Source organism: Lampetra fluviatilis, chromosome 3, assembly GCF_964198595.1.
Source record: "Lampetra fluviatilis chromosome 3, kcLamFluv1.1, whole genome shotgun sequence".
NCBI classification, from domain to species: Eukaryota; Metazoa; Chordata; class Hyperoartia; order Petromyzontiformes; family Petromyzontidae; genus Lampetra; species Lampetra fluviatilis.
The window spans coordinates 5,164,438-5,184,363 of record NC_136277.1 but is presented as its reverse complement, the minus strand read 5'-3'; the positions used below and the strand labels follow the sequence as shown (position 1 = coordinate 5,184,363).

General features: G+C 43.2%; 1 protein-coding gene across 2 annotated transcripts in view; it reads left to right on the top strand.

Annotated features, from left to right (window-relative positions):
• LOC144951843 (uncharacterized) overlaps positions 1 to 19,926 on the top strand; it is a 102,441-nt gene that overhangs the window by 32,377 nt on the left and 50,138 nt on the right. For both annotated transcript variants that reach the window (XM_078882181.1, XM_078882191.1), the window contains exons 11-21: positions 1,607 to 1,680; positions 1,957 to 1,990; positions 3,852 to 3,968; positions 5,474 to 5,591; positions 8,955 to 9,142; positions 9,631 to 9,718; positions 9,829 to 10,013; positions 10,915 to 10,988; positions 11,400 to 11,436; positions 15,959 to 16,025; positions 17,923 to 18,038. In XM_078882181.1, the coding sequence (XP_078738307.1) occupies positions 1,607 to 1,680; positions 1,957 to 1,990; positions 3,852 to 3,968; positions 5,474 to 5,591; positions 8,955 to 9,142; positions 9,631 to 9,718; positions 9,829 to 10,013; positions 10,915 to 10,988; positions 11,400 to 11,436; positions 15,959 to 16,025; positions 17,923 to 18,038 (1,098 nt within the window). The remainder of the gene's footprint in view (positions 1 to 1,606; positions 1,681 to 1,956; positions 1,991 to 3,851; positions 3,969 to 5,473; positions 5,592 to 8,954; positions 9,143 to 9,630; positions 9,719 to 9,828; positions 10,014 to 10,914; positions 10,989 to 11,399; positions 11,437 to 15,958; positions 16,026 to 17,922; positions 18,039 to 19,926) is intronic.

Below are 19,926 nucleotides of genomic sequence, written 5' to 3'. Positions count from 1 at the left end.
TGCTCAGTTTGTACCCATCATCTCGGTTGAAGTTGTGTCTGTGTTTATATATCTGAATGGCTTCATGAACAAATCTCTGAAGGTAGCCGGTAGGTTTGCAGGGTACCTCTGTCTTGGAAAAATCAATTTCGTGTGAGCCCACAGCGTTAAAACAATGATCAGAAACGGCAGGGGTATTGGTCCTACCGTGTTTCAGATCTGCCTTGTGTTCACGAACGCGGTCAGAGACATGTCGTTTTGTTTCCCCAATGTAACTGCTGCCGCAACCAACAGCTCAGTTTGTAGACACCAGGGTATTGCATATCAGGAATCACATCCTTTACAGATGGGTTTAAATCACGGATTTTTTGTACTGTTTTGAAACGAACCTGGATCCCCCTGATATGTATGGTAAAGTGATGGTTTTGGTTGGATCCTCAGAAGGTTGTCTCCACATGGCTGGGGAGACAGCTTTGCGGATTGTACGGTCCGAGTATCCGTTCATCCTGAGGGCTTGGTGTACGTGCTCCAACTCACTGGCTAGGTGGTGCTGGTCGGGGATGCAACGGGCCCTATCGTGTAGTGTTTTGTTGAGGGATTTTTTCTGGGCTGGATGGTGGTAGGAGTCAGGCTTTAGATAGGCATGCATGTGGGTGGCTTTCCTGTAGACCAAATGTCCCAACGAGCCATCAGGTCTCTTCTCGATCAAAACATCCAGGAATGGTAGCTTGCCATCCTTGTCCACTTCCATGGTGAATTTGATAGACGGGTGTATGGAATTGAATTTTTAGAAAAATTGGTTCAGTGCTGGCAGGCCATGTGGCCAGATGACGAACGTGTCATCCACGTATCTCTTCCACAAGGAAGGACGTAGGGTGGATGTCTGGATGGCATCCGTCTCAAATTTCTCCATAAAAACATTCGCTACCAATGGCAATAAGGGAGAACCCATAGGGGTACCCTCATTTTGTTTGTAAAATGTACCATTCCAAGGACGTAGGGTGGATGTCTGTATGGCATCTCTCTCAAATTTCTCCATGAAAACATTCGCTACCACTGGCGATAAGGGAGTACCCATAGGGGTACCCTCATTTTGTGTTGCTCCCAAAAAGTCGTGATTTATTTTATTTTATATCAACGTGACTTTACCGAAAGAACCAAAGAGTATGGATTCCTGCAGTCATGAAAGCTTCAAATCAAGATTGAATATGCATTAGTTAATATGTTTATTAAATACTGCTGAGGACAAATGCATGTTGGAAAACATTACAGAAATCATGCATATACGTTAGCTTCTACCTGGTTTAAAGTTTGATTATCGGTATATGCCAAATGACAATGTAAGGAAGATTATATTTAATCACAATCATAATTGCCATAACATTTTCCAATAATTTTCAGCATATAGTGTTTGTTAGTCCAGTGTTCAGTCATTGATAACTTTCACTTATACACCATTAATCTAAACGTATTTTCTCGAAATGTTATCAATATACGTTGTGTATGTCATCAAACTGACATCTAAGTTGTTTAATCTCTCGATCAAAACGTTTGGATTCCATTTCTATGCATTCCCGTGCAGGGCTGTGCAGTGATGATGATCCTGTCTCTGGTCTCTGCTGCACAGGTGCAAGTGCGGTACAGAGGGATGCGGGGAACATCCCAGACTTCAAAATAGAAGACGCCATGTGGCTCTTTAAGGTGGCGTGATGCGTGAGACGCCTTCATGTTGAGTTCTGCAAATGTTTCCCTTCGTGTAACCTTCGTATAATTTTACTTTAAGCATTGAAAACATTCACAAGAATATTCCATTTCCATTATGTTTACATTATATTGTTTTTGATTGTTGTGCTGATTTACTATCTGTACTTAGTAATTCATGGCTTAATACAGTATGCTTGTGTAGTGTACAGTATTACATTCACATATTGATGTAATTCAATTAATTACTAATGGTATCTTCATTATTGTTTGCAGATTAACAAGAAGAAAAAGGAAAAAAATGAGCATGGTAAATATTATTATTGTGATTACACAAGTGTCATTATTTTAGATAATCAACAATGACATCCAGTACCACTGTCACTGAGGGGAGGAGGAGGGGAGGTGGCAGAGTTCTCGGCTGGTATGTCTCCTTCTAAAGCCAATCCGTATTGGTTTGTGGAATGCACAGTTTGCCAACAGAATAGCGTTTCACGCCACATCTCAGGTGGACAGAGTAATCAAGTGAGTGGGGAAACACCCAACAAGAGCGCAGAGTCTCCAGGAGTGTGCAGTGCGCCTGGCATTCTTGGCGTGGATATGGAACACTTGAAGCATGTCTCACAGAAAACATATTGCTGAATGCAAAATAAATAGGCAGACAATATGCCTCCTTCACATATCTGTCCCTCCACGGCCTCTGAGAGTACATAATCTCATCAGTTTCAATATTCAGTGTCTGATCAGTCAGGCTTGATTCAGCCAATGCGGGCGAACTGAAAAATGTTTGTAAGAAAGAAACCTCTCTGTTAGATATGGGCCCCAGTTCAACACAACAGATATGTAACACAACACAGAATAATAATTTACCTTATTGTGGAGAATATAAGTTACAATAAATAAGCTACAATAAATAAGCAAACAGTAGACCACATTTACAAATCTGTCCCTCCAGATAAAAACAATGTATCATGTTTTCACATCCCATCAGACAAAAAGCATTCTGTAAGTGCAAAAGCTTTTAAGAGTTGCAAACATTATTTAATTTTCATATGTGGATTGACAGAAATGTAACAAAGGTATACTATATGCTTTTTTATTTAGTTACTTATATCCTCCTCAATGACGCTTCTGGTTATTTGGTGTTCTAAATGCATCGTGTTACATTGTATTTTCAAATATTAGGTTTAGATCTCCACACCCATGTTGTTTAATGCAGGATATTTAACACCGTTTTGTTGTGTTGCAACATCGTCCGGCCTCCCCACGCTGAGGCTGTCCCTCACAGTCATGTGATGCCACAGTCCGTCTCATTTCTACACGAGCTGATTTCATTGCTCCATCTCCATGGCGGTGATCCTACTGAGCATTTTTCCTGCTTTAGTTGCCATTCCATTGCGAGTCTTGTCCATCGGTCATCGTCTCTTAGCGACGTGTGTGTATAATTATTGTAACATCGATGTAAGATGCAATTAAATGAACGACACTATATAAACTTAATTATTAACCTGTGAATGTTCTCTGAGCCATGTGTTTATCTTTCTGTGCAAGTGTAATTTCCAGCATGCAACTCTCCACACTTCATTGCTTATTGTTCAGTATTTCTTCACTTTCAATTTTCAGTGTCCATGTTTGTGATTGATGTCTTTGCAGACAATATACTCTGATTGAAAACTTTCTTCATGAGGCACATTGATGCGTTGCTTTTCATTACCATCATCTTTTTATTATTAATATTACATATGAGAGCAGGCTATGGAGTCCAACACAGAACTCATGCATGAAAGTAAACATCAAAATACCGAAATCAACATTTGTTAAATTAATTATTGGTCATGACTCTCTGGGGGTCCCATTGTGATGTCAGCTGGTGGCAGACAAAGTTGTTGCGGAGCTGTGTTCTGGGATTGTGCCGTACAGCACGAAAATGTCTGCAGTCTAACGTTACACGCAACTTAGGATACATCTCTGGTACAATTGTGGTCCTGGTGATACATGGTTTACCCACTGTACAATCAGGGGAACCTTTCACTTCAGAGAATCTCTCCAGATTTAAACTGGGAAATTAAGGGATGCTTAGGCATTGTTAAATCGGATACGGTTGTGACGAGTCCCTGCCATGTCGCCCAATCATTGTATGTACCGTGTGTGTGCGTGTGATCCCCTGCCAGAGTTCAAAGTTGAATGTGGTGGTGTCAAAGACTGCTCTTCGGCAGCCGGAGTGACACAATGGCCCAAGAGTCAGGACGGCAATGTCTACGTTCCATACGAGGTGTCGGCTGCCTTCTGTGAGTGTCACGGTGATCTCTACTGTTGTTGCAGTGTGCACCATGCCTAATGTAAACACTGCAGTAGGCAGGACTGTACACTGAAGACCTAGGTTTGTGTCGCACAAGGAAGCTCCCTAGCTCCTCTGATCATCATTGGAGAGGCAACAGGCAGCTCTCATGCTGCTTTTGTCGCTCATGAATTGTGCCTCATGCTGCTCCTGAGAGCTGTGGGTGGAAGCCCAAACCAGCCAAAGGCAAAAGAGCGTCGTTCATGATGAGAGACTGCTGCCACGGTTTTATGGTGTAGTCTACAACCAATAGTTCTCCTCTTAAAGGTTATTAAAGTTAAAGATTATATACAAAAAAAACTATCTGTACAGTTAATTGTGAGGAGGAGATTAATATTCCGTATGTGTAGATAAGTGACACGTCCATCTATACGATCCACGCATTGGCTATACTGCGCATGTAAAATTCCTAAAGAATAATTCAGGGAAATTTAAGCTTCTCTCCATCTGACTCCCTACTGTGGTTTCAGCCATTAAAACAGAGCACCTGTGATGAAGGGATTTTGTGTTTTTTAGCTTCCATTGATAGTTATCAGCACCCAGTCGACTTGTGTCTGCTGAGCAATCTGCCCTCCCTGCTGGTGTCTGGTGTCCTGCAGCCACCGTTTGGGTTCTTTAAGTGGCCTTGGCACGGCCAGCTGCCACGTGAGCCAGCTCAATGCAATGCAGGGAGCCGCTGGCAGTGATGTTGCATAGCAGTTTGTATTCAGCTAGGGGTGTCCTCATCCACTTCGGTTTCAGTTTGTACTGGGATCTACGCATGTCCATCGTGGATTGTTGTATGTCATGATAACTTGTATATTTTTTTTTTATTGTGGAGTATATTGCATACACTGATGATGTATTTGCTTACTTTTAGGCTAACCTATTTAAAGCCATTGCTGTAGCGACAGGCTAGCTTGCGTATCACACACACCTTAATACACTCCTCAATAGACTCCTTGTGTAATTATTTCTGGAGTGTGCTCTGCAAGTATATAATTGTGAGCATGAGCATGTGTGTTTCGTGTTGCTTGCACTCAGTAAGTTGCAGTGTTCATAATTGCAAATTGTCTTTACAGATGTTATATTAAAACATTTACAGTTTAAATAACTCTTTGATTACACCTAGTGCATTTGCATCATAGACACCAGATTGATGATTGTGGTTAAACCAGATACAAGTCTCGATTTAAAGCTTTCGTGACTGCAGGGATTCATCTTCTTGGTTCTTTCGGTAAAGTCACGTAGAAGGGAAGTAATAAAATAATAAAAATAAAGCATAATAAAATAATTCTCACGACGTTTCGGCCACAACGCAAGTAGCCGTCTTCAGGTGAAGTAGCCGTCTTCAGGTTTTTACCAAAAGAACCAAGAAGACAGACACAAGTCCTTATTTATCCATGTAGGATTTTACATTACTAAGTAAGGGACATACATAACATCAATCCAATCACACGCATTGTTCTTCCACAGATGACTATGACCGTGAAGCCATCCAGCGTGCAGTGGAAGAATTTGAAAAGAAAACTTGCATCCGCTTCCACCCTCGCAAAAGAGAGCGAGACTTCATTCACATCCAGGCCTTGGACGGGTGAGCCTGATGGCACTCTCCTGAGCCATCGCATCCAGCATAACAGCATGGAGAGACAGTCTGTGAAGGACTTGTTACAATCTAATTACACTTGGATAAGGGACATTAACACGCTCTATCCCTCTACGGGACATCTGTCAAAAACATTAGCAAGCTGCAGCGTGTACACAATATTTTGCACGTGCCGTGACAGGTACTTCGAGATCCAACCATGTGCGTCCGGTGCTCACTGAGCTGCATTGGCTTCCGGTTTCCAAACGAATACATTATGAGGTCGCACTCACTACACACAAAGTGCTTGCCACAAATGAACTACAATACCTTGCTGATCTCGTCAAGGAGCATAAACCAATCACGGGAACACCGGTCATCCTCGCAGCAGGTTTTGGCTGGCCATCAGACAAAGACGGTCACCACATTGTACGCTTTCAGATGCGCTTCTGCGGTCATCTGGAATGCGCTTCCTTCCGATATTTGGAAGCCACTGGAGCTATGCACTTTTATATATAGATTGAAAACTAATCTCTTTAAAACTGTTTTTGTCATTAATTTGTTGCACGCTTGGCTACGTACGGTGCGAAAGACGTTTAATAAACATACTTACAGTGCAGGGATTGGGTAGTGAATTAAGCAGCGGTCAGCTTGCTCGCCAATCAGTGGCTTGCTTGGAGCCGATAGCTGAATTCTTATGTCTGGACAGCCATTGCCTTGAGACAAATCTCTAAGACATTCCCAAAGTATTGGATTTTAAAAAATAAGAACTTCAAGGGCACGTAAACATTTATGACTCTAAAACATTTGCAAATAGCAAATAATTTCAGGACCGATGCTGTTGTCAGAAAGAACATTGCAGACTGTGCTGATGAATGTTTCATGGCATAATTGTATCACAATGATGCCAATTTTGAAATATTTCTGAATTCAGTCTTCTCTGCTCAGTTGCTGGGTCACCATGCAGCGGTAATCCTTTCCTAAATTAAGCAGATGCCAGCCTTCTGATTGTTGGATTTGCATGCATTATTTATGCAGTTTTTGAATGCATAAAATATTAAATATCTCAAAAGCTGAATAAAAATTAAACGATGTTGTATTACGTGTGAAACTATACCAGACAATTTGGATTTCCGTAGCAACCCCGTGTGACAATGCTGTACATAGTAGTGGGACATGGGCATGCTGAGGGAAGAAACGCGGCGGTCGCTCTTGAGAGAGAAAGGAAAAGGGAAGCTCTTGAGCCTCCACCTGAGCAAGAGCAGGGAGTGGACAGCACAGATGACTGGGGGAGGGGAATTCCAATGAACATGCCTGTGGATACTTTAGTTTGCATTTATACACTGATAATTCAAGTGTAAAAAATGTGTTGGTGAATGAAATAACATAGCAATGCAAACCAGTACAATCATGTCCAGTCAGTGCCTAATTTTATTCCTGAAAAAACTATTTTGAGAATCAAAGAATGGATGCGACAATTTATTAAATAATAAAAAAGAACAAGTTCGTGAATGTTTTCTGAGCTGGACCAGGGACAAGGGTGTGCTCTATGGCCAGGTGCTTGGGGAAAGTTTGTGTGGACCAAGAAAATATGAGTTTCATGACCAAATTTCATGTCAATATTTGTTTTTCAATGTAACATGCACAGAACATGAAATACATGTGAGCTAGTTTTAATGTAAAATAAACACTGTACTGTCCACTTTCGTCAGCAATGGGTGCACATGCACTGGCTTGCATGGCCGTAAGCACACTCAGCGAGAACTGGGCATGTGCATTCGCATAGACCCAGCTACTCAGATCATCACCATCATCTTCCATGACGGCCTCCCTAAATTGTTGCCATCTCTCACTGTCCCTCAGTGCAATAATCCACCCAGCACCTGCAGACGATGCGCTCCCATCGCTCCCTGTCTGCAGTAGACATCCTCTTGGGTGTGTTCCCTTCTCTGGCTGCCACTCAGCGGTTGTTCTCGCCCACCGGTCATCATCCTTTCCAACGACGTGTCCTGCCCAAGTCCAATCCCTTTGTTTAACAGGCACTATGATCGCTCTAACCTGCATATGTTTTCTAATACATGCGTTAATCTTTCTGTCTCTCATTGTAACTCCAAGCAGGGGTTCATGCTTCTTTGCGCACTATGAGCTTCTGTTCCATCCTCTTCGTCAGTCTCCGTATTTCTGATCCGTATGTCAGTAGGATATATGCACTGAGTAGATGCATACTCTTCAGACACATTGCTGTTTTTCAGTATCAGGTAATTGGGCTGATGCATACTCACAGGTAGAATTAAGCATGTAAGTCACGTAGATACGGGTACCCAGATTCATGCATACACACACGAGTGCAGTTGCATTTGTGTGATTGTACAGATGTAAAACAGGCACATAGTTACAGTTCCTCCCAGCACATTTAACAATGATATCTTGGCCATAATAAGCAATGAATATGTTTGGCACAACAATCTCATCTGAGTTGCATGGCGTGGCTGTATTACTAATCTGCCTAAGGAGGTATCAGAGAAACTTGGTTTCCTTTTCTGAATCATTATTTAACTCTGAACAATTACTACTGTTGTACAAACCACACATTCAGTTGAAGCTGGAATATGCTGTCACATCTCGAGTGGAGCACCCACTTCCTACCTCACTGTGCTTGGTATAATTCAACGTAAATCAGTCAGGATAAGTGATGGTCCAGCTTTCACCGATTCACTCCAATGAAGGCAACGCAATTTAATCAATGCAGAGAGATGCTAACCTAAGTTATAAGAGTTGCGCGTTTATAAATGTATTTTGTCCAGTCACGTGCTGACCAGCGAACAGTCGCATACTTTTTGCTCTTCTATCACTCCCATGAACTGCACTCATTAATTGCTTCCCCATGTTGAGGGCTCAGGCTCCGGGACTGCCTGTTGCCTCTATTCTATACTGTGTTCACCACATTGCAGGTCACAACGCTTGTCTTGCTTCTTCACCTGCACTGCTCCACTCTCGCATCCTCTACCAACCTTGCTCAATTCAGGAAATGTGTTAACGCTTACCTATTACAACTTTGATATTTCTGTTTGTTGCTCGCTGATTGCCATTTTGAGCATCTTATTAACCTTTATGAAAAAAAAACACCGTTTGGAATGGAGCTCCAAACAAAACATGAGATAAAAATGCCATCTTAACAAAACATAAGGAGAGTTTACAAATGTACCACTTTCACTCTTGGTTACAGTATTACATGGCAGGCATAGCTGCACTGGAGAGGCAAACCTGCCTTGTGCAGCCCTGCATCTGTCTCTGAACTGGTCTTTCATGAACAGACCGGGCAGGTGTGAAGCTGTGTTGCGTTTGAAATTTCTGATGGCAAGTTCTCTGCAGGCCTCTCAGCAAGAACTGGTCGTACCTGGGCAAGAAGGGTGGAAAGCAGGATCTGTCTCTAGAGCCTGGGAAGGCGATCAAAGGCATCGTTCTGCACGAGCTCATGCACGCCCTCGGCTTCCACCACGAGCACTCCCGCAGCGACCGCGATGCACACGTCTGGGTGCTGAAGGAGAACATCAAGCCCGGTGAGAGAGCAGCAGAGGAGGAGGGGCGGTGGCGTACGCAGACACACGACAAGTACAGTCGGAAGACGCTGAGAGTTATGACTATAGTTGCGGTGCTTGACTCATAAGGTTCCAATTTCAAATCCTGATTGGGGATCGACTCGAACCGTCATCCTTCTGGGCTGGATAAAATTTGTACCACTTTGTGGTCATCCTATGTCGAGACATGGAATGTGGCTCAGTTTTGGAACCAAATGCGAGCTTTTGCTCAATGCTCATGTGGGTGTGGAGACGCTGTTTGACTTCGAAATCATCTACTGTACGTATATTGTACAATGTGTTGTATTTAATGTTTTGAAATAGTTTTACAAATACGTTACAGAATGTTAATTTATTTAATAACATTCACTTCTAAGCACAAGTGAGACTAAGAATCCCAAACCCTTGTGCATTCTGCAATGCACCTGCACTCGTGTGTATTACTAACCTGTACGCTTAATGTTTTTCAGAGTGGAGGCCTCAAATTGTGGATATTAAATCCACTCCCCAGGATTTAGTAGCGCCCTACAACTGCAACTCCATCATGCACTACGGCATGTACGTGCTTACTCATCGAGGGCCATTACCCTACACTAGTAGCACTTGAGCGCAACACGTACAGCTGCACACGGTGATGACGCTTATCCTGTGTGTGTGCGTGTATCCAGGTTGGAAGGCTCTATAGACGAGCGCAATCCGACCATCCTGCCTAGAAAGCCTCTGCTCATGCAGCACATGGGATGCAGCAGCTCCCTGAGCCACGGTGACGTCGTGAAGGTGCAGAAGCTGTACGGATTCGAGGCGCCGCCACCTCCGCCCGTGCTAGTGCTCCCAGCACATCAGCGCGCCGCAGGTGCGTGCCGGAGCGCTGTGACAGAGGCTGCACCATCTCCTGTCTCCTGCCGAGCGGGACCAGCGTGGCGCTCGATAGTTGGTGATGCTTAAAAATAAATATCTTGACTTCAAGTTAACTAGCTTTGGTTACACGAGTGCATATTTTTAATTCTAGAAAATTTTAAATACAGTACATCGAATCTAATGTGATAGTGCAGACCACGGTGTGCATATAAGTCTATGTAATGTACACCTCATAGCAAGAGAGATTTGCAGATGTTTTACAGTTTGCATGGTTACCCAAAGGCTGCTGGATTGCATTAGCCTAAAAGTAGCATAGGCTGATGGCCTAAAAGTATGAAATGTGAAAAGACATCTTCATTTTATTACCCAACCAACAGACGGAAGATGCTGTCAAGACTCAGTGAGACTCTTCCCTCTCTGCTCCTCAGTGAAGCCACATGGCACACACTTCACCCACTCCTGTCGCCCGTGTTTCCCCCAGGTTCTCAGCGTCAGTGTGATGCACTGTTGCCTTGGGTGTTCGTGACTCTGCTGCAAGTTCTTGAATAATTATTCATAATACAAGCATCTAGGGTGCACATATGTGTATCTGTGCGTCTGTGTATACATGCATGTATGCACGCACATGTGTGTTTATACATATGTGTTTATATACATGTGTGTATGTACATGGGGAGCGGTAGTGTAGCAGTTATCGCACTGTGCTACTAACCCGGCGACCTGAGTTCGATTGCTGCTCACGGCCAACACCAGTGATGATTATTCTGAGCCGGTCCTCGGCCTCCCCTAGGTCGACTCAGCCTCAAATGAGTACCTGGTGTGGTGTAAAAATCGCCCAACAGTCTGTTAAGGCTAAAATAGGGGATCTTTGTCTTTTTTGCGTACGTGCGCTCCAGTGGCAGGAGAGGACAGGGCGCAGGTCCGGGAGGACGCCCCCCTGGAAGAGTGCGTGGGATCCCTGACGAGCAAGGTTAACGCACGACCTGTTACCACACCCCATCCGCTCGATGCCTGCATCACCAACACCAGCACCAATACCAACATCGCTGTCACCATCATCACCTTTACCACGAAGAGAACAAGAGGAGCAGTGCGGTGCTACGTGTCACTGTGAAGTGTACCTGACACGCAGCTCATGCCACCATGTCAGTGTGCTTTTAGGTTTGAAAAACTTCCCAAGAAACATGTAGAAAATGTATTGAAAATGTTCGTAGGGACAGCATTATAAATTACATATGTTTGAAATTAATAGGATAACACTTGTAGTGGGGAAATGTACCAAAGTGTGATTGGGATTTTGTTGAAAGCAAGAAACAGGAACAGGATAATGAGGCGCTGGTGTGCGGGGCAAGCCTCTCACTTTTCTTTTTTCCATCCACAGACGCGGATAAGTGAGAATGAGCGAAGAAACACAAAAGGTGTGCGTCGCTTGTGTTGCTTCCTTGATGTTCATTTGGGACAGCACACATTCATCTGTCTCACGTACATTGGATAATGGGTGTCATGGATAGTAGGCACTGTGGATAATAGGCATCATGGAGAGTAGGCCTCATTCATAATGGACATCATGGATAGTAGCATCATTGACAGTAGGCATCATGGATAGTGGGAATTTGGGATAATGGGCATCATGGCTAGTAGGCCTCATGGATAATGGGCATCATGGACAGTAGGCATCATGGACAGTAGGAATGAGGATGGGGCTCATCAACCGGAAGTGACCCTTCTTGCGTGATTCGCATTGGGCCGTGGCTTTGTCTTGCACGTGCTGTTCCACTCCACGTGCAAGGAACCAAACTCCTCTTAGAGCAGCCACAGCCATCTTCTGTACGGCATCCAAAAGTAATGTTCGTAATTTTATATTGCTAGAATCTTGGTTGCTTTAAAAATCCTACATAGAGGTTTACGTCACCATCAGCCATGATTAATCCACTGCTGGATGATGGCCTCCACAAGCCACCCCCATTGCTCATGGTCCTGAAATACAACAATGCACCGAGTATAACTGCACATGCACATTACCCAGGGTTCGTGACTCTTCCGTAACGCGTGGGACCATTGTTCCTGAAATCCGGGAAAGTATTGCAGATTTTTGGATCTCCTCTTGGGAGCCATACTGCTCCCCATCACTTACCTGATGTACAAGAGGCAGCACGTGATTAGTGACTGGCGGGAAGGTGTGCAGTGATTCACCACATCAGTGATCCCACAAGTTGTCATGTTTTAGAGTAACAGCACAATGTAAGAAAGTATAATTGTGTTGTGTGATCTGTCTTGTATTGTCTATTGTGTTCATTCTCGTGTGTAGTTTTATTGACTTGGTAGCCAACTTGTCACAATTAGCTCAAGAAAAGAAAGAAAATTAACTGCTTCACAGTCAGTTTTATTCAGAACTGTGGGTGGACGGAAATTGCCTAAATCACACCAGGCTATGTTTAGGGTTCGAAGATTCAGTATCAATGCCAAATGCTCAAACAACCAGATGAAAGCGACTAGTCAAGGATGCTCGAAGTAGCTGGAGAAACATCCCAAGTCGGTCTACTTGGATGCCCTGTTAATGCTATTTTACCTGTACACACATATACTGAATATTGTATTGATTTGCGACTCAGGTCTACCTTGAAAAATAGAGTCTCAAAAAATATTAACTGGATAGAAAAGTCTCTGTATATGTGCATGAGAGCATTGGATCCGAGTGTTGCATCTCCATCAGCAGTAGGCATGTAACTATTCACGATGTGGTGCATTCTCATAATTCGGTGTGGCCTTTATATCCCCAGTACTGATGTTTACACACCACACCAGACACTCATTTATGACTAAGTCAACCTAGGGGAGATCAAGGACCATATCCATGATGTTAGCCGTGAACGAGAATCGATTTTGGGTTGCCAGGTTTTTAACACATTGTGCTAACACTTTGCTGCTGCTCCTCACTTGCATAGACAAAGATCCCCTGATTGCCTTAACAGACTTTTGGGGCAGGTGCTGATAGAGAACACCTATGAAGGCTTACACGGTACATGAGGGGGTGGGTGGGCAACACCATGCCTGGCTGTCTCCCTCTCCCTAGTGGCGATTTTTACACTGCACCAGATAGGTACTCATTTGAGGCTGAGTTGACTTAGGGGAGGCAAATGACCAGTTCAGATAATCACCACTGGTGTTGGCCGTAAGCGGGAATCAAACTCGGGTGACCGGGTTCACGCTAACCGCTGGGCCACCGCTCCCCATACTTACATAGACAAAGATCCACCGTATAGCGTTAACATACTGTTGGGGTAAGTGCTGTTAGCAAGCACCTATAAAGGCCGGCACAGAACACGAGGGTGGGTGGCCAGCACCATGCCCGGCTGCCTTTCTCTCCCTAATGATAGACACATGTGAGCATAAACAACTGCCATTGCCCACTAAGTTGTGCCAACACCATAGCATACACATCCACACACGCACAAACGCACACATTCAAAGATCCCGCGTATGGCCTAAAGCAACCAAAATTTGTTGTGATCTGCTCAGCGATTTGTGGTGACGTATTTAATTGCATGCACATTTGCAAACTACCATCATTTGTTACAAACCTGAATACGCGGGGTAAGTTCCTGCTGTAAAGGATTTTTTAATAATTAGGGAATGTTTTCGGGATTCTTGTGCTTTTCGGTAAATAATGTAGGCATCGTTGAAAAGAACCAAAAATAATCTTGTCACTGGAATTACCAGAAAAAATATATATGCACGCTTCTAAATACGGGAACCCTGTTGCACAACTACTCGCTCAGATAAGGACAAAGCAAGTTGTAAGTGATTATGTCACGCGATTTGGAGAGTGATTTAGTTGCGCAAATGATCACTGAGGTGTGGACCCGGATTTCTCAGCTACTGACAAGTCACAGGATTGTGGGGTGGGAGCAGGGGGCAGCACTGCACTGTCAACTCAGAGTTCGATTCCTGCTCACGGCAAACATCAGTGGTACTTCGCCTAGGATGACTCAGCCTTAAGTGGGTTTTTGATGCTGTATACACACATCGTTGGTGTGCATCTGTAACCCCGCACTTGGGAATCAAGGGTTGGTGGATCACTACGAGACAGAATGTTGTCCGTTGATGGTTTGGAGGCTGGTTGATCATTATCTAAGGTAGGAGCAGTGTCATCAATATCATCATTCCGATAATAGCGTAATCTTCGTCTATGATGACCATTATAATCATTCATATCATAATCATTGTTTTTTAGTTGCGATAAGGGGTGCTAAGCCATCTTAGGCTAAGCACTCTATTCCATGCCTTGCTGACGGGCGGATCAACCGTCAGACGCACACGACCACACATGGCCACGTGTGTGTGTCTGTGTTCATGTACGAGATGGGCAACTCGGTCCATAGGTTGAGTGAGCGTGCAGATGTCTGCGTGTACGGATTGGATTTTTAGCACTTCCTCGGGTACTGATTGGCTGCAGGGGTTTGCACCCATTCCTCGTGGCGAATCGGCCCAACACAGTTTCACTCACTGTGCTTTGCAGAATTCTGTCGTTTTAAATAATCCCACAAAGGGTTGATAACAGTCACTACATTAATTGGGGCCTCACTAACTATTTATGGCTGTGATTAAAGTTATAGTTTTATATATAGGGTTAAATCAGGTTTGTTATTTTTTTTAAACATGCTTCATTTTGTGATGTTGTCCATGTAGCTTGTAATCTCATGTAGCCAAGTAACAAGAGCGTGTCACATCCTACATCATATGATGTGAGTCATGTTTACCCGATGCCATCACAACTCTTTGGGGTTAGTCTGGATGACCAGGCCCTGGCTCACTTTTGGGCACAGCAAACTTGTAGCACACCTTTGATATCAAGGACTGATATAAAAATAATGGAGATGGACAGATGTGAGTATCGTCTGAGATAAAGTGGGGTCACCATGGTTTATTAATAATAATTACCTATTTATCCAGCAGAGGCACAACTGAGTGGACAGGACTGTTTTTCAGGAGGGGCCTGCGATTTTTTAAAAGATGTTTTCAGTTAAATATTGAGTTTTTATTATAAAAGTGTGAGAAAACCGGAGCACCCAGAGACAACTAATCTGCAGGTGGAAACAATAAAATGTTCATGGGGAATCCTGATCATTATAAATGGTGCTTTAGATTGGCTCTATGACACATACAGATTAATGTTCAGACCTAAAGCATCATCACAGGTCTTAAGACTGGCTCAACAAGACTGGAGATTAGTCAGTTAGACTGTACATCCATGGAGAATCATGAAACATTACCTCTTTTGCAAGGACAACCTCACTGTTAAACTTTGCTTTTATTAATATCGCATTACTATTTATATATGCAAGTCCTTGTATTAAATCTTGGAAGAAAGTTGCTGCTTCAATGAACTATTACAATGACTAACAGGTAAATTAAAAACAGTCAGGGATTGGAGACGAAGACCTATGTTTTGGCCAGCTGGCCTTCGTTAAATGTTCTGGTTTACAACTAACAGCTTTAAATAAGATGTGCAGCATTGACAGCATAAACGCAGTCCTGCCCATCACTTCCAGTCAAGCTAAGGTTCCCTGTTGTACAGCGCAGCCAGGCAATTTGGCCGAATGTTGTTCCCACTCAATGACTGCAAGAAAGAAAAAAAACCTTATTATATTTTTTATTAGTTTTTTATTCAATCTCCAGATCATGTGTTGTCTATATTGTTCAATAGTTATTGTATACAGCAGAGCTATTTTTCTTCTGATTTCTTGAAATATCATGGAATGTCCTTTTGACACGTGAATGGAGCAGATTGATCGGTATTGAATGCAATGTATTATATCTGTTTCGAATGAAAATATAATTGCACGTTATGCCATTTGTTCCCCATTCCTGATTTGGAAGGAGAATGCTCGTTCGTATTTATACCACTTCTGGCTTCTGATCAAATTCCCAATCTTTCAGTGGTGGAGTGGGAGAAGAAAACAGAGCCCCTGAGGACCATTTTACAGCAACTGAAAAAGCTGTCCAGGTAATAAGATTTTGTCAGCAACCACCAAACGAGGAGCTGTGGGACAGCTTGTGAGATGAGGAACCAGAGAATATGCATGGTGGGTGGACATTAAGGGTGAGGGGAGAAGCAGCGGGTAGCAGCAGAGTTGAACGAGGCAGAACGAGGCAGTTTCAGTTGAAGTGTATGGAGAGAAGCAAATAAAGAGCTGGGCTCTATGGTGAGCGTGGTGCATGGATAAATAAAGATTGAGAATGATGGGGGCTCAAATGTGAGAGGAGGAGGATTAAAGAGTGACAAGTTGGGAAGAGTGGGGAGAGAGGAAAGTGAGAGCTGGCGTAGAGGAGCGTGGTACACAATAGAAAGGGATAGGGGCCTTGTGTTAGAAAGATAGTAAGGAGGCAAAGTGATGAAGGCAGATGGGGATGAAGATTGGTGAGGGGGAGATGGGAAACTAGAGAGACAGGCGAGGATGAAAAAAAATGGGTGTAAATGTTACAATGGGCGGAGAGAATGGGTTTTTAGAGAAAAAAACAAAGTGAGAGTGAACATGTGGAGGTATAGTCACGATACTAAAGGAAGGCTGAATGGAGTGGTGCGGAATTGGTAGGGGAATTGGTGAGAGAGTGGAGACACTGAAATAAGAGTAAATAGAGGCCGAGTTGGAGGAAAGAAGACAACGGGGAGTGAGGCGGGGATTAAGTGGGAAGAGGGAGGCCAGCGTGTAGGATGCACACCAAGGCAAGAGGAAAACGCAGTAGATATCCAGTGTGGGGACATTCTATCCCTGCACATGGCAATATAGCTTCGAGCTAAATACCAATACGGAGGTCTGCTGGCCATGAGAAGGCCTTATGGGCCGTCCATAAATGACGTCACGTCACAATGTGTGACGTCACGTCATGATGTGCGACGAGGGGGGGGGTTTTAGAAATGTGACGTCACATCAAAATGCGCAACTTTAAATAAATATAGACAACACGTTCTACTTAATTAAATAGACTTTTTAATAAATGTTTTCTCCTACAACAGATTGCAGTGCAACATTAAATACGCACTACAATGACAATAGTTTAAAGCGATTTGAAGCATTTTTTTTTGGGGGGGGGGGCAGAGCTGTGTGACGTCATATGAGGGGGGGTCTGAATTTTTGTGACGAGGGGGGGGGGTCAAAAATCGTCCAAAATCGCGTGACGTCATTTATGGACGGCCCGATTATGACAGTTTGTCTAGTTTTGCTATTTCTCCATTTAAGGAGCGCAGACTCCAATTGTTTACGATGTGGTCCATAGTGGAGGCATAAACATGGTAGAAGTGGAGAAAGATTTACAATGATTCAGAGAATAATGTAGGTGTGTTCATTGGAATGACATTACAAATGTTTTATAACAATGCAATTTTATTATCCTCACTGAGTCTCTAGACTCTTAACCTTGAGAAAAGAAATGCTCAACATGCAGCCCAGCCTGAGAAACTGCACTTTTACACATATATATTTTATTTACACATACACGATACATAATTTACAGATATGCATGTTGTGTAAATTACACAAACATTACTTCAATTACACACATACGAGATTACAAACATACGCGCGTTGTATGTACGTATGTAGATCTTCTTTCACACAGTACGTAGCCAACCGTACTAATCAGAGGTGTAGGGGAAGGACAACTTAACACGAAAAGCAGTTCTAAAGATGTGAGTTTTCAATCGAGTGTGACTTCAATCACATATAGGAGACTCCCATTACACACGTGTCAATTCGATTACACACGTGCTACTTTAATTGCAAACATACACACGAACACGTTACTTGATATTCACACACAATACTTAAATTACACATGCATACCACTCGCATTACCCAAACAAATTAAAGACTGAAGTTCTTTCCGATCCCTTTTTTCTGCAGCTATGACAGCTCCACGGTGCCGATCCTGCAGAGGCTCTTGGATGTGCTGTCGGCACAACGATCTAAAGAGGACAGGAAAGATATATTTGACGCTTTTTCAGAGGAATCTGGAGATTGTACGTACTGTTTACTTTGTGTAGTCTTCTTATTTCTTAAATTGTGTCTGATGTAATGCGTACTACTTTCCTTAAAATACAAAATAATAAAATAACAGTTATCCATATTCTTGGTTCTTTCGGTAAAGTCACGTAGAAGGGAAATAATAAAATAATGGGAATTTTTTTTATTTGATTATTTCCCTTCTACGTGACTTTACCGAAAGAACCAAGAATATGAATCCCTACAGTCACTAAACCTTTAAATAAAAAAACTGTTATCCAGTTCACTACAGAGGATACAATTTCTTTAAAAAATCGGATTAATTGAAATTTTCGTTTTCTAATTATTAGTGCAGATGAGTGGATACGGGTCGATTTGTTTAGGGCTTTAAATCTCTAACGTTATAAAAAATTAAATACACGTTCTTGAATGTACTGTCATCAAACTATAATTTTTAAAAAATATCTGCAATAATGGTTTACCACCATGCCCAGGAACTGCTGTACAAAGTAAGTGTGTTTATCCTGTTCAATATTCTTTGCAATCCTGCAGCACTCCAGCAGTAGAGCTCATGCACTCCACGGTTTCTCCCTGCTCCGATCCCCATGAGGGGCTTTGAGCCAGTGGGAGAAATCCTACATGGTGGGAGTCAATCTAGATTTGAAGTTTTCGTGACTGCAGGGATCCTTACTCTTTGGTTCTTTCGGTAAAGTCACGTAGGTATAAAACGAAATAAATTTAATCACGACGTTTCGGGCGCAACACAAGCGTTCGTCATCAGGTGGAACAAGCGTCCGTCATCAGGTGGAACAACCACAGCAAGAAACAACTGCTGAAGTGGATAGAAGGACTCCCGTAATACGAGATTATATAGGCAAGAGAGGAGGAGGAGGGGCCAGGGAGGAGGGGGGGAGTGGAGGGCTGCCGGTTGAAGAGCACCTAGAAAGGATCAAAGGGCAAAAGCAAGAGCAAAAGCAAAAGGAGATGCGGATATGAAGGCAACACCATAAAGCATTTAAGGTTTTACCTGGTTAATTACATCCTTCCAATGATTTCTAAATTTGTATTCATCTTCTCGGTTGAAGTTATGTCTATGTTTTTATATCTGGATGGCTTCATGAACAAACTTTTGAAAGTAGCCTGACGGTTTGCAGAGTACCTTTGTCTCAGAAAAAACAATATCATGAGAGCCTACGGCGTTATTGCAGTGGTCAGCCACGGCGGAGGAGTTAGTTCTGCTGTGTTTCAGATCTGCTTTGTGCTCGCGAACACAGTTCGAGATATGTCGTTTCATTTCCCCAATGTAACAGCCACCACAGGTGCAACTTAGTTTGTAGACTCCAGGATATTGCATGTCAGGAATGAAATCCTTCACAGATGGGATTAGATCACGGATTTTGTGTACTGTACTGAATCGGACCTGGATCTTGTGTTTGTTTAAGATTTTGGAAATATTTTTTGTGATGCCTGCTATGTATGGTAACGTGATGGTTTTGATTGGCGTCTCAGGGGGTTGTTTCTCCATGGTTGGAGAAACAGCTTTGCGGATAATGCGGTCCGAATATCCATTCATCTTAAGGGCCTGCTGTACGTGTTCCAGTTCACTGGCTAGGTGGTGTTGGTCGGAAATGCAGTGGGCCCTATGGTGTAGTGTTTTGATGAGGGAATTCTTCTGTGCCGGATGGTGGTGGGAATCAGGTTTCAGATAGGAATCTGTGTGGGTGGCTTTCCTGTAGACAGAGTAACCCAAAGATCCATCAGGTCTCTTCTCAAACAAAACATCCAGGAATGGTAGCTTACCATCCTTCTCCACTTCCATGGTGAATTTGATGGATGGGTGTATGGAATTTATGTGGTTGAGAAATTGGTTCAGTGCTGGACGGCCATGTGGCCAAATGACGAAAG